The sequence below is a fragment of the Cebus imitator genome, unplaced genomic scaffold (genome assembly GCF_001604975.1).
Source record: "Cebus imitator isolate Cc_AM_T3 unplaced genomic scaffold, Cebus_imitator-1.0 Scaffold57, whole genome shotgun sequence".
NCBI lineage: Eukaryota > Metazoa > Chordata > Mammalia > Primates > Cebidae > Cebus > Cebus imitator.
The window spans coordinates 6,932,456-6,947,119 of NW_016107372.1; the positions used below are offsets into that span (position 1 = coordinate 6,932,456).

The 14,664-nt window shown below is 45.5% G+C and overlaps 1 protein-coding gene across 1 annotated transcript in view; it reads left to right on the plus strand.

Moving 5' to 3' along the window:
• The first annotated feature begins 5,377 nt into the window (after positions 1–5,377).
• Positions 5,378–14,664, plus strand: part of FAM124B (family with sequence similarity 124 member B) — a 25,095-nt gene continuing 15,808 nt past the window's right edge. Inside the window, exon 1 of the mRNA XM_017529027.2 lies at positions 5,378–6,434. Coding sequence (XP_017384516.1) covers positions 5,703–6,434 — 732 coding nt within the window. The 5' untranslated portion in view covers positions 5,378–5,702. The remainder of the gene's footprint in view (positions 6,435–14,664) is intronic.

Here is a 14,664-nt window from a genome sequence, read left to right on the forward strand (position 1 = left end):
CAAGAGGCATGTAGAGCATAGGATGGGAATAATGTTGGGGCTCTGAGAATAATCACTACTCCTTGGATCTAGGTTTTCTTTTCATGCGTCCTAAGCCTAAACGGCTTTTACCTGAATAGCTAAATGATATTGTCCCCTTAGGAGTGGGGAGGGAGCATGGTTTAAAACCCGGAAATCCAGGCTCCGCCAATAACCAGTTGTGTGGTGTTGGGAAAGTCCCTCAGTCTCCCTGGGATTCTGATTCCTCAGGAGATGCCAAGGTTCCTTCAATCATGACAGATCCATTTAGTGCCTGTGCTGTAGGTTCAGGGTTATTGGCTGCAGTCAGAAGTTAAAAAAAAATAGGCATGATATCGTCCCTTCTCCACACCATTTCTCCAATCAGTGTCCCAGGTTCTAGAATGCCTCGTCCCTGGTTAGAAGTGAGTATCACATCAAGAACCAGAGTTAAGGTTGTTTGGGAACAAGGAAAACAGGATTGAATGGCTCTGAGGTTCGCTGGGTGACAGCTGCTTTTGTGAGTTTTCCCAATTGAGAAGGTAAGTGAGTCACAAATGCTATCCTGAAGCACTCAGTGATGCTGTCGGCCCAGCCGAGGCCGCGTTCAGAAGTCCTAGCAATACACTCCACTCTCCATTTTGCCCTGGGTGCTACTTAAACATTGCTTGTCTCTTAAACTGGGTACTCCTGGGATCCCATCCTCTTCCTCCTTCTGTCCTTTTCTTTCTGGGTAGTCACATCCTTTCCCATGACTGCCTGAAGACCAGCAGGTCCCCAATTTATATTCTCTGATGTACTGCTCCCCTCGAAGCTGTAGTGAAAAGGCAACCGGATATCTCCACTCTGGCCAAACCATGGGCATCCATGCACAACACAGCCACCCTGCACTCCTCATCCTCACTCCCAACCGCCCCCCTTTCCAGTATTCTTTTTTTTTTGAAACGGAGTTTTGCTCCTGTTGCCTGGGCTGGAGTGCAATGGGGTGATCTTGGCTCACTGCAACCTCTGCCTCCCGGGTTCAAGCAATTCTCTTGCCTCACCCTCCTGAGTAGCTGGGATCACAGGCACGCGCCACCACACCCGGCTAATTTTGTATTTTTAGTAGAGACGGGGTTTCTCCATCTCGGTCAGGCTGGTCTCGAACTTCCGACCTCAGGTGATCTGCCTCAGCCTCCCAAAGTGCTGGGATTACAGGTGTGAAGCATCACGCCCGGCCACTATTCCTTATTTGGTGACTGACAGCCTCACCCAAACATCTGCGAGTAGCACCCTGAAATGCCTCCAGGACTGACCACTGCGCTTTTCTGCCTGCATCCAACCAGCCAACAAACTTGTCCTTTGACTTTGCATAGCTTGCTGGGTCCGTGGCTTCCTCAATGCATCACTTCTCTTTTCATGCTGACTTTTAGTGGTTCTGGTCAGATCAGAATCAAGTGGACACAGCCAGTCGGAAATGAGGCTGGTCCCCTTCTTCCCTGGCCTCCTGTCCCTGGATTCGTTGGTACTTTGGCATGCAAGGCCTTTCCTAATCAGGCCCCTGGCTGTCCTCCACCCTCCCCTTCATTGAACTGCCACTCCAGCTACCTTGAACTGCTTGCAGTTGCACCAGTGAGTGACAGTCCTGGGCCCTCAGCTAAGTCAGTGTCTCCCCATGAGGTCTTCATGCATCCTGCAGTGCCCGTTATTATGGCACTGACCCATCATTTAGGGTGCCCCTCCAAAGTGGAGGATGGTGGTGATTCTATCTTCTGCTCCTGGTGCAACGCCTGGCTCTTGACATGTGAGATAAACATATTTTATAAATGAAAGATGGAAAGAAACTCTTCTCAGAGTTCTCCTGAGTTGAGGCTAGGAATCCTGAGATTATAATGCATCCTATTGTATTCTACAGACTTGCAGAAAGGACAGATCCCTGAGGATTTCCGCAAGTTCCAACAGAGCCTCAGATTTCCTAGGTTTGCTTGCATGACTCATCACCAGCCTCTCCATTTGCTGTGAGGCATGGACCAACCAGCTGCCGTCCAGGAGCTGGCGATTACAGAAACCTGGGCATCATTGCTGAATCTAAGAAAAATAAGGTAGAGAACTGAGTCACAGCCGTCCATGTGCTGAGAGTCAAAGCTCACGATTTCCCTGAGTATTTTCATCTGTGCCTTCAACAGAAGGACCAGGCTAAAACAGTGTTGTGGTGCACAGCTGAGAATCTGGCATTGGTGGTGGGTGGAAGGTGGTGACCGAAGGTGGAGGCGGTCTGGGGAAGGTCAGTATTTCACGTTGTTCCTGGAGAAAGAATCGTGGACATAGCCAGTCGGAGATGAGGCTGGTCCCCCTCTTCCCTGGCCTCCTGCCCCTGGATTGGTTGGTACTTTGGCTGCCAACAGATTAATGAAATCTTTTCAATCCTGAAAGAAGTGACAACCTCATGAGGAAAAAGGTATGCTTTTAGCATTAGATGGAAGATTGAAACGCTATCAAGAAACCAAATCTTTTCCTATAGAAGAGCTTTAACACTTGCCTTGTACAATATGTTGTGAGTTAATATTGTGGTCCTGGGGGAACAATTTTTCTTCTCAGATCTTTAGAGTTATTTCCAGAATTTCAAAGGCTGTTTCAAAAACTATAGTTTTGTTTAAAGTACAATCAGCTGTGTGAATAGAAGGACCGGGGCAGGGAGAGCACTCACACTGAGAGATGAGAAAGTTATCTGCTTCCAGTGCCAAAGCATGACACGAATTCTGTTGAGTTTTCTTAAAAAAGCTTGAGAGCTGTAATGCAAAAAAAAAAAACAAAACAAAACTCTAATGATTTTTTGAAAAGTTGAAACAAGATGAATTTAATTACTGAGTTGTTCACAGTAACGAAAACACAATTCATCTGTTATAAATTGTATTTATATATTTTTCCCACCCAAAAGGTATAGGAATTATGAAACACAAATGCCTAGAATTGGAGGTTAGACTTAGATAGTGAATCTGAATAGAAATAATGCATTTTCTTGGATAATAATATTTTACTTTAAATTAGGTTAATTATACTATTAAAGGAATCCAGATATATAAATGTTGTTATATTTTTCATCACCAAAATGTTTTTAACATAAAACATTGTCACACTGTGTTCAATTAGAAGGATTCATAAATTGCCTCTTTTATTTTAATTTTTGACAGCCCTTTTTAAATAACTTTTTTTTTTTTTTTTTAAGATACGATCTTGCTCTGTTGATCAGGCTGGAGTGCAGTGGCATGAACTTAGCTCAGTGCAGCCTGGAACTCCTGGGCTCAAGTGATGGTTTTGTTTTGGCCTCCCAAAGTGTTGAAATTACAGTTGTGAGCCACTTCACCTGGTCCAATTGTTTCTTTTAAGAAGAATTATGTTTAGAGAAAGTGCTTGTGTTAATATCTGTTGAGGAGCACAGCTCTCAGGAGAGCAAATAATTTTTTAAAAAGATATTTTTATTTTTATTTATTATTTTTTAGTTTCTGAGATGGAGTCTCGCTCTACTGCCCAGGATAGAGTGCAGTAGTGTGATCTCCAACCTCTACCTCCTGGGTTCAAGTGATTCTTGTGCCTCAGCCTCCTGAGTAGCTGCGACTATAGGTGCATGCCACCAAGCCCAGCTAATTTTTGTGTTTTTAGTAGAGATGGCATTTTGCCATGTTGGCCAGGCTGTTCTCGAACTCCTGACCTCAGGTGATCTGCCTGCCTTGGCCTCCCAAGGTGCTGGGATTAGAGGCGTGTGCCACTGTGCCTGGCCACAAACAATTTTTAAATCAATATTTAGAACACATTACGGTGAATGTTGTTTAGAGCTTGAGACCACTCTCACTGAAGATTATTCCATTTAAGATTCAACAGCTCAAGAGTCTCCAAATCTAGGTCCTTAACCAGAACTTGCTTTTGTATCTTTTCCTTACAAGAAGGAAGAAAACCCAGGCTGGGATTTCAAGGCCCCAGAGAGGCAGTGCAGCAAATTTCTGGGTTCAAATCTTCCCTCAGCTACTTCTTAGCTGTGAGAACTTGGGCAAGTTACTTAGCCTTTCTATGCTCCAGTTTCTTCATCAGTAATTTGGAGCTAGTAATCTCTTCTTCATAGGTTTATTGCAAGATTAAATTAATTTACATTAAGGGCTAGGCTCAGTGACTCATGCCTGTAATCCCAGCCATGTGGAACTGTGAGTCCATTAAACCTCTTTTTCTTTATAAATTACCCAGTCTTAGGTATGTCTTCACAGCTATATAAATATGGACTAATATGGCTGGGTGTGGGGGCTCACGCCTGTAATCATAGCACTTTGGGAGACCAAGGGGGGCAGATTACCTGAGGTCAGGAGTTTGAGACCAGGCCGGCCAACATGGCGAAACCCAGTCTCTACCAAAAATACCAAAAATTAGCCATCTGTAGTCCCAGTTACTGGGGAGGCTGAGGCACGAGGATCTCTTGAACCTGGGAGTTGGAGGTTGCAGTGAGCCAAGATCATGCCACTGCATTCCAGCCTAGGTGATAGAGTGAGACTCCTTCTCCCAAAAAAAAAGTTTACATTAAGAATTAGAACAGTTTATGACTGGTACATAGTAGATCCTCAATAGACACTAAAAATTATAATTCTTATTTATTATTATAATTACATGAGCAATTACTGGAAAGCTCTCACTCTTTCTAAAGAATTTGCATGAATAGCTCACGCCTGTAATCCCAGCACTTTGGGAGGCCGAGGCGGGCAGGTTACCTGAGGTCAGGAGTTCAAGACCAGCCTGGCCAACATGGGGAAACCTCATCTCTACTAAAAATACAAAATTACCTGGTGGTGGTGCATGCCTGTAATCCCAGCTGCTCGGGAGGCTGAGGCAGGAGAATCGCTTGAACCCGGGAGCCAGAGGTTGTGGTAAGCCAGGGTCACGCCATTTCACTCCAGCCTGGGCAACAAGAGCAAAACTCTGTCTCAAAAAAAAAAAAAATTTTTTTTGCATGAATAAAGGAAGACTTATTTTCTCAATGTCTTTTTAGTGCACTCAGAATTTTTAGTAGAGCAAATAATTTTCAGTGAAGTCAAAATTATTGAGATAAAATACCTTCTCTTCATGCCCTAGCATAAAATGTTCAGAAACTAAATGAAATAAAGAGACAAAGGAAAAAAACCTTGGCAAGGGGTCAAGTTTTGAGAATTGTTTTCAAGAGGTCATTGTATTCAGACTGGCCGCACAGGCTACTGTAAACCGTAAGTAGGAAATGAGAGCCTGTCGTGCTGATAAAATGGCTGTCTTTTCAACTAAACAGATTGCTATCAGCCTAACAGAGCCAACTCCTGTTCCTTTTTGCCGGGTCATTTCCTTTACTCACTGTCTGTAAGAGCCGCCCACTTGGGTGTTTCTCAGGATTATAGGTTTTTAGGTCACACTGAAACCCTGGGGAACGCCTGAAAAGCCAAACACAAGCGGTCACTTTATGCACAAGCTGGATGCTGTGACCCCACTGCTGCCATGTGGAGCGGAGGCTGCTGAGCTTGTGTGAGCTGCTCTTACGGCAAGTCCGTGGGTGGCCAGGAGCACATGTCAGTCTGGTTAAGAGCTCTGCTCAGAAGTAGCCGCTGCAGCTGAAGGTTTTCGGGTGGGCTGAAGGCTGGGCTGCTCCTTCATTCATTTCAGAAGCTTAAACAGTGGGCCTTCTACGCACGCTATCTTTGTCATCGCCAGGCAGTTCCTCCATGGATGAGACACAGGGGCCTCTGGCCATGACCGTCCATCTGCTTGCCAACTCTGGGCACGGTTCGCTTCTGCAGAGGACTCTGGACCAGCTCCTGGATTGCATTTGCCCAGAGGTCCGACTCTTTCAGGTGTCTGAACGGGCCAGTCCTGTGAAATACTGTGAAAAGTCCCACTCCAAGCGGTCCCGGTTCCCAGGGATGTCCGTGTTGCTTTTTCTGCCCAAAAGCCTGGGAGAGGATCGGCTGTTCCGCATCCTGGACTCTCTCCAACATTCACCATGGCAGTACTACCCCACCCAGGACACTCGGGGAAGGCTGTGTCCCTACCTTCTTGCCAATCAGGAGTTCTACAGCCTGGACAGCCAGATGCCCATCTGGGGGGTGAGGCAGGTGCACTGTGGCTCTGAGATCTTGAGGGTGACGCTCTATTGCAGCTTTGATAACTATGAGGATGCCATCAGACTCTATGAGATGATCCTGCAGAGAGAAGCCACCTTGCAAAAGAGTAATTTTTGTTTCTTCGTGCTCTACGCCACCAACAGTTTTGCTCTGCAGCTGTCCCTGAAGCAGCTGCCCCCAGGAACGTCAGTGGAACCCAAAGAGTCTTCGGTGCTGCAGTTTAAGGTTCGAGAGATTGGCCTTTTAGTGCCTCTGCTACCCAACCCATGCATTCCCATCAGCAGCACCAGGTGGCAGACTCGGGACTACGACGGCAACAAGATTCTGCTTCAGGTATTTCTGTTTTGTCTTTGTGATCTAGTAGCACCTCATGGAGCTGCATCCTTGTACATCAGAAAGGGCCTAAGTTAGTGCTTCTCAGAGTTGGTTGCACATTAGCGTTTTTCAGGGGCTTTCAGAAATTCCCACCCCAGGCCAGTTTGATCAGAATCTCTGGGAGCATCCAGGCCTAGGTAACTTTTTTACAGCTACTTGGATGATTATCACCTGTGACAGGGTGGGGAGTCACTGATCTCATAAAACCTCATCTGACAGATAAGAAAGTTCAGATTGCAGGAACTGGCAACTGACACAAGTACTTTATAGTAGAATCGGACAGGATTCGACTATAAAGATCAGAATCTTTATAAAGAACCAGCCTCCTTTCTCAGGCTTGCCGCTTAAATACCAATCAACTATACCCATATCCTTTGCTTACCCTTTGAGCTCAGGAATGTCATAAATTCTTCCCATCTGACCTAAGGAAGTTGAAGTCATATTTATGTTTAGAGATGGTTTTATTTTTCAATTTTTTAATTTTAATTTTTAATTCCCTTCTCCTGATGGTACATTTTTTAATTTTTAAGAGATGGGAGTCTTCCTCTGTTGCCCAGACTGGAGTGCAGTGGTGCCATCACAGCTGTCTGAGATCTCCACCTTCTGGGTTCAAGCGATCCTCCTGCCTTAGCCTCCTGACTAGCTGGGACTACAGGCACATGCTGCCATGTCCGGCTAATTTATTTTATTTCTATAGATGGGGTCTCGCTATGTTGACTGAGCTTGTTTAGGGATATTAAGTTTGCAGTGTTATTGACTTAATTTTTTTTTTTTTTTTGAGACGGAGTTTCGCTCTTGTTACCCAGGCTGGAATGCAATGGCGCGATCTCGGCTCACCGCAACCCCCGCCTCCTGGGTTCAGGCAATTCTCCTGCCTCAGCCTCCTGAGTAGCTGGGACTACAGGCACGCGCCACCATGCACAGCTAATTTTTTGTAGTTTTAGTAGAGACGGGGTTTCACCATGTTGACCAGGATGGTCTCGATCTCTTGACCTCGTGATCCACCTGCCTCGGCCTCCCAAAGTGCTGCGATTACAGGCTTGAGCCACCGCGCCCGGCCTATTGACTTAATTTTTAAGCATCTTGCATCACTGTGAAATTTTACCACGCACCAAATTAGATAGAACCCTTTCTGAAAAAAATTTTTAAAATTAAAGCCTTCCTTTGTAACTATCCTTGAAAACCTAACGCAGCATGTGTGTATTTAATCATGACAACTGTCATGCGTTGCCTTTCATGGCATATGAGCCTGACCACTTAGTAGCTGTGTGACCGAGGGCCTCAGTTTCTTCATTAGCACAATGAAGGCAAGCAGAACTAGCATCTTCCTCTCTCGTATTTATTTACAGGAAATGACCCGACACTTACAAAGTACATAATTAAGACAGTGCCAGAACTCAATTGTAGCTATTGTTCATATTATGCCCTATACTAAAGATTTTAAATTGATAATTTTATTTAATAAACACTTATAACAACCTATGAAGTTACTATTTTTCCCATTTTGGAGATAAGAGAACTGAGCTGTACAGGGAGTTAGTTATTTGCCCAAGATAGGAAGTGTCTATCAACCTTCAAAGTTCATGTGGTCAGCCACTGCAGTCCAGCGAATGTGAGTAAATGTGTGGGCAGAGGGATGAACGTGATATTCATGGCAAAATATCCTGTGGCTTCTGTCCTTAAGAAATGGTCAGAGGCAAGACGTGGTGGCTCACGCCTGTAATCCCAGCCCTTTAAGAGGTCGAGGTGAGTGGATCACCTGAGATCAGGAGTTCAAGACCAGCCTGGCCAACATGGTGAAACCCCAGCTCTACTAAAAATACAAAAAATTAGCTGGACGTGCTGGCGTGTGCCTGTAATCCCAGCTACTTGGGAGGCTGATGCAGGAGAATTGCTTGAACCCAGAAGGTGGAGGTGGCAGTGAGCCAAGATTACACCTTTGCGCTCCAGCATGGGAAGCAAGAGCAAAACTTTGTCTAAAAAAAAAGGAAGAAATGGTCAGAAACTCCTTAAGGCCTATCTGGATAAAGTAATAAGAGACTATGAGATGAGATATCTTTCCATTTGGTTAATTTTATTGTCATCATTTTGACGTCTTTGTTAATAAAATATGAATCATATTGATTCTATATTAAATATTTTCTAGATTATTTACCTTCTTGTTCACATAAGGTAGATAGGCACCGTTTCTGTTAGTTGCCTATTATGAAACCCCCTAATTTCCAAGGCATCTAAAATTTTTTTCCATCTTAGTGACTCTCTAGTACTTAAAATCAACCTCATTGTCAAACAAAAATTTAATGTGTGTGTGCAGCAAGGGACATGATTTAAATCATTCCTATCTTCAAGGCTGACTGACATTTTTGATTTGGAACCACAGCTTAAACAACTTAGTTACTTTGGAAAGTTGAGTCACATTTGGGGAGTGTAAAAGGGTTTTTTGGAAAAAGAGAAACTCCATAAGTTGTATGAAGAGAGCCGTCTTCCTCTCTGGATTGTCTCAGGAACCTGGCCACCTCTTAGGTGTGAGTGGGGCATCCACCCCTCACTCTTTTGTTTTTAAGAGAGAGTATCGCTCTGTTGTCCAGGCTGGAGTGCAATGGCATGATCTCAGCTCACTGTCACCTTTGCCTCCTGGGTTCAAGCAATTCTTGTGCCTCAACCTCCTGAGTGGCTGGGACTACAGAAGCCTGGCACCATGCCCAGCTAATTTTTATATTTTTAGTAGAGACGGAGTTTCACTGTTGCCCAGGCTGGTTTCAAACATCTGATCTCAAGTGATCCACCTGCCTCAGTCTCCCAAAGTGCTGAGATTATAGGTGTGAGCTACCATGCCTGGATGCCTCTCACTCTTGGAGCCTCCTTGGACATCACCTTCGTCCTGACTTCAAACCTCAGGGACTTCTGCTTCCTCACTCCAAAACACACTTTGGTCTCCTCTTGTTAAGTCAATGAGTCTAAGCTTTTGCAAACGGAGTGGGAGATTGCTTTCTGGAAAATTCTTCTTCTGGTGTCATATAATAAAAGTGCCCAAGGAAAGTGTGCAAAGGCTTAGCCATAATCCAAAGACAACACACTGTATCTCCCAGGAAGCTTTTCACTCTTTGAATGGAGTGAATTTTTCAGGGTAGAAAATTCCTGGGTGTGGTGGCTCAGGTGTGTAATCCCAGGACTTTGAGAGACTGAGATGGGTGGATCACTTGAAACCAGGGGCTCAAGACCAGCCTGGACAACATGGCGAACACCCCTGTCTACTGAAAATACAAAAATTAGCTGGGCATAATGGCGTGCACCTGTAGTCCCAGCTACTCGGGAGGCTGCGGCAGGAGAATTCGCTTGAACCAGGAAGGCAGAAGTTGCAGTGAGCTGAGATTGTGCCAGGAAACTCCAGCCTAGATGACAGAGCAAGACTCTGTATTAGTTTGTTTTCACACTGCTGATATAGACATGACTGAGACTGGGAAATTTACAAAAGAAAGAGGTATAATTAGACTCACAGTTCCACGTGGCGGGGGAGGCCTCAAAATCATGGCAGAAGGCAAGGAGGAGTGGTCGCATTTTACATGAATGGCAGCAGGCAAAGAGAGAGCTTGTGCAGAGAACTCCCATTTTTAAAACCATCAGATATCGGGAGATTCATTTACTATGAGTGAATTCATTCACTCATTCACTCACTCACTCATGCCTTTAACAGAACCCAAGTCACCTATTGAATGCTTTGCTGCTTAGAAACTTTCTCCATCCGATACCCTAAATCAACTCCCTCAAGTTCAAAGTTCCACAAATCTCTAGGGCAGGGGCAGAATGCTGCCAGTCTCTTTGCTAAAACAAAACAAGAGTCACCTTTGTTCCAGTTCCCAATAAGTTCCTCATCTTCATCTAAGACCAGCTCAGCCTGGACCTTAGCGTTCATATCACTATCAACATTTTTGTCATAGCTATTCAACAAACCTCTAGGAAGTTCCAAACTTTCCCACGTTTTCCTGTCTTCTTCTGAGCCTTCCAAACTGTTTCAGCCTCTGCCGGATACCCAGTTCCAAAGTCAATTCCACATTTTCAGGTATCTCTTCAGCAATGCCCTACTCTATGATAGCAATTTATTGTATTAGTTTGTTTTCACACTGCTGATAAAGACATACCCAAGACTGGGCAATTTACAAAAGAAAGAGGTTTAATTGGACTCATAGTTCCTTGTGGGTGGGGAGGCCTCACAATTATGGCAGAAGGCAAGGAGGAGCAAGTCATATCTTACATGGATAGCAAGAGACAAAGAGAGAGCTTGTGCAGAGAACTCTCATCTTTAAAACCATCAGATCTTGTGAGACTCATTCAATATCACTCACTGTCATGAGAACAGCACAGGAAAGACCCGCCCCCATAATTTAATCACCTCCTACTGGGTTCTTCCCATGACACATGGGAATTGTGGCAGTTACAATTCAAGATGAAATTTGGGTGAGGACACAGCCAAACCATATCACTGTTTCAAAAAGAAAAGAAGGCTGGGCCTGGTGGTCATGCCTATAATGCCAGCACTTTGGGAGGCAAAGGTGGGTGGATCTTGAGGTCAGGAGATCAAGACCATCCTGGTTAACATGGTGAAACCTTATCTCTACTAAAAATAGGAAAAAGTTAGCCAGGCATGGTGGCACATGCCTGTAGTCCCAGCTACTCTGGAGGCTGAGACAGGAGAATCACTTGAACCCAGGAGGTGGAGGTTACAATGAGCTGAGATTGATTGTGCCACTGCAGTCCAGCTTGGTGACAGAGCGAGGCTCCAGCCTCAACTTTCTTGGGTCCTGGGGAGAGGGACTGGCTGGCAAATTTGGCTTCTGTAGGTGAGTGGTCCAGGCCTTACACTGTGTGCTCAGGACCCAGATTCCAGCTCTGCTGCCGCTGTCTTGGCCCAGTCCTCAGGCAGGCATCCCCTAGGGTCGCCAGCTGGTTGCTAGCAGCCCTGAGGGCTCCATCCTTCACGTGGGCTCCAAGTACCTTGCCCCCACCATGGCCCAGCAAAATGTCTGGATGTCAGTTGGACCAACTTGGATCAGATTCTCTTCTTGAAATCATTTATTACACGCAGAAGAGTGAGAGTATATGGATCAGTTTAGCCCTGAGGGAAAGGCTCTGCCTTCCACCCCTAGATGCTGTGTGGGGTTCTGTGGGACTCTCAGGGAAGGTTGTGGGTCTCCAGAGAAGATCAGGGTGGGGGACACAAATATAGAGTGGCCCCAAATAGCTGATGTCCATCAAAAGTAAGAAAATAATACCTATTAAAGGAGGAACCATATCCACAAACTAACCTCTCTGCAGACCCTCCCTCCACATGACCAGGATAGAGATGTATGTGCAGGAGACCTGAGTGCGAGGGGAGCTAGGCCTGGGGGTGGGGAGCAGGGAGGTGGTGAGAAAGCTTTCCCAAGGAGCAATGCCCAGATCTGCTGGAACTGGATGGCCCAGGATGAATTAGCCAGTTAGAGAAGGGAGCAAGGGTGTCCCAAGCAGGTGACCGTGGGTGATGGTTTTGGTGTGGTGCTGCTTAGCAGGCCATATTCAGCAAACTTCCTGAGGTGTCATGTGGCTGGAGTGAAGGGAAGGGGAGTCAGGGCAAGAGGATGAGCAGGTGGTCTGAGGCTGGATCAGCGGGAACACGGTCAGCCCCTGGGATGTAAGCACTGAGTGGGCGGGGACCTTTTGGGCTCATGCCTGTGAACCTAGAACCTGAGGTCAGTGTCTGGTACATGGTAGACAAATACATTCTTGTATGAATGAATCCTAGCTAAGTAGCTTCTATTCTACCCTTGGTGTAAGGAGCGGTCACTGATGGGTCCTATGAATGGAACTGACATGGATTATTTGTGTTATGATGGTCAAATGAGAGAATGTACGTGGGTTGCTTGGTAAAGTAGAAGCTGCAGGAGACGTGTAACAGTGGTGCAGTTGTCATCTGTGCATGTGAGAGGATGTCACCTGTCTCTGCCAGAGCACCGAGTGAGCAAGGCTTTTTCCACATGACCTCTTGCCACTGCAGACCGTCTGATGCCTCTCAGAGTCTAGAACATATAATTTTGATGAGCGCAATATAAGGGTGTCAAATAGATGCTCAGTAAACGAATGTATGAATACATAAGAAGGTAAGTCCATGTGTATTCATTCCACAGAACTTTACTGAGTTCCTGCTCTGGACCAGACAACTGTTTTTCCTATGGCAGTTTTAATTCTGCTGTCACAATTCTTGGTGCAAAATTATAATGGATTCAACCTTTCCTTTCTTTGTTCAGACAGTCCCTTTGCTTTTGCCACTGGTGGTAGTGACAGTGTCAGTGTGTTCTGGAGGAAGGTAGCATGGGTGATGATAACCCCCTCTTTTTAAAAACCTCCTGCAACTTAAACCGTGCCGTCAGTCAAAGAAGCTATTTTGTCAAATCAACCACATGCAGTATCTCTAGCCAGCTACTGCTGGCTTTCAGCTTTCCACAGCTGAGCCCTGTGTCCAAAGTTGCATTTTTTGTATTTTTTATAGATTAGAAAAAAAATTTTTTTTTACATTACAGCTTCTCTTCCCTGATTTCTCTACTGAGGCATTAATTTCCTAGCTCCCTCTGGCATAGGCAGTCCAAGGGTAGAGTCCGTGACTTTGGTGTCAGGCTCTGGCAGACTCTGAATTCTAGGTCACTGAGTTAGAATTGGTGATCTACTCATTCTGTTTGATGTACAGTAGGAAACCTTTATAAATTAAATGATAAAACCGCCCTCAAAGGACTTGAAATGCTCCAGCAAAGTCTACATGTCATGGCCCCGTGGGAGATGCGACAGCCATGCCCTTGTTAGCCTTTGGGCAGGTGCTCTGTGCGGGATCACACTGCCCTGGAGGTCTAATGAAGAGCTTGACCCTCCTGCAAGTGCCCACAGTACCAGAGAGCCTGCAGGAAATGCATTGTAAAGCTGCAGTCACCACCTTCTGTGTAGGGAGGGAGAAGGTGAAATTAACCAAGAATGTCAGGGAAAGTAACATAGAGGAAGTGTGACTTTGGGGATGACCGAATGGGCTGTAGCATAGTGTGGAGCTCGAGAGTTCAAAGGAGTTTAGAAAATTTTTGGTCCACTGAAAATGTGTGCCGGAGGACACAAAATGGGATTTGAAGAAATCTATTACGGTGTTTAGAGAAGGGGCAGACATACTCATACCTGTAATATATAATTTAGGTCCATAATCCTTTTACCATCAAATAGAACAGATTGGATGGGGGCTTGACTGACTACTTCAAGTTTCCAGTCAAAGCTGGTGCAGTTTTGAAATAGGGAACTCATAATGGAAATAGGAGGTTAAATTTCGGGGGTAGGCTTGGCTGAATTTGGCAATGATTAGACAGAGAGGGTGAAGAAGAGGAAGGTGATAAGTCTGGACACATTGGGCTTGAAGTGCTTGCAGGTCATTCAGGTGAAGAGATTCATTGTCAGGTGGTCTCTGAGGGCTGGAACTCAGGAGGGGCCTGGGCTAGGGGCATAGGTGGGGTTGGTGGCTGAAGCCCTGGGAAGGATTGACATTACCAAAAAAAACAAGAGTGTAGAGAGAGAAGAGGTAAAGAGGCAAATGGAAAATGCCTGCACTTCAGGAGGAGAGGGAAGAAGAACCAGTGAGAGACTCTGAGAAGAAGCAGCCAGAAAGCCAGGAGGACGAGAAGATCGTGGTGTCATGGAAGTCAATGTCGCTTGATGGCTTGCAGTCCGTAAGATGTGGCTTCTCAGGTGTGCTAGAGCAGATCCTTCAGGTTCTGTCCCGGTCTCCTCACTGGACCCCAGTTGCCTGCGTGTTGCCATTGTCCCTGGAGAGATCGGTACCTGCTGCAGGCCCTGTGTCCTCCACCAGTAACCACTGCTGCCACCACCCCAGGCTTATGGAACCGTCCCCAAACACTACTGAGACCAAGCTGTAATTTCTTTCGTTCTCTCTCCTTCCTTTCTTTCTTTCCTTCCTTCCTCTCTTCCTTTCTTCCTTCCTTTCTTTTTTTTTTCTTCTCTTTCCCTTCCTTCCTTCCTTCTTTCCTTTCTCTTTCTTTCTTTCTTTCTCTTTCCTTCTCTTTCTTTTTCTTTCTTTCCTTCCTTCCTTCCTTCCTTCCTTCCTTCCTTCCTTCCTTCCTTCCTTCCTTCCTTCCTTCCTTCCTTCCTTCTTTCTTTCTTTCTTTCT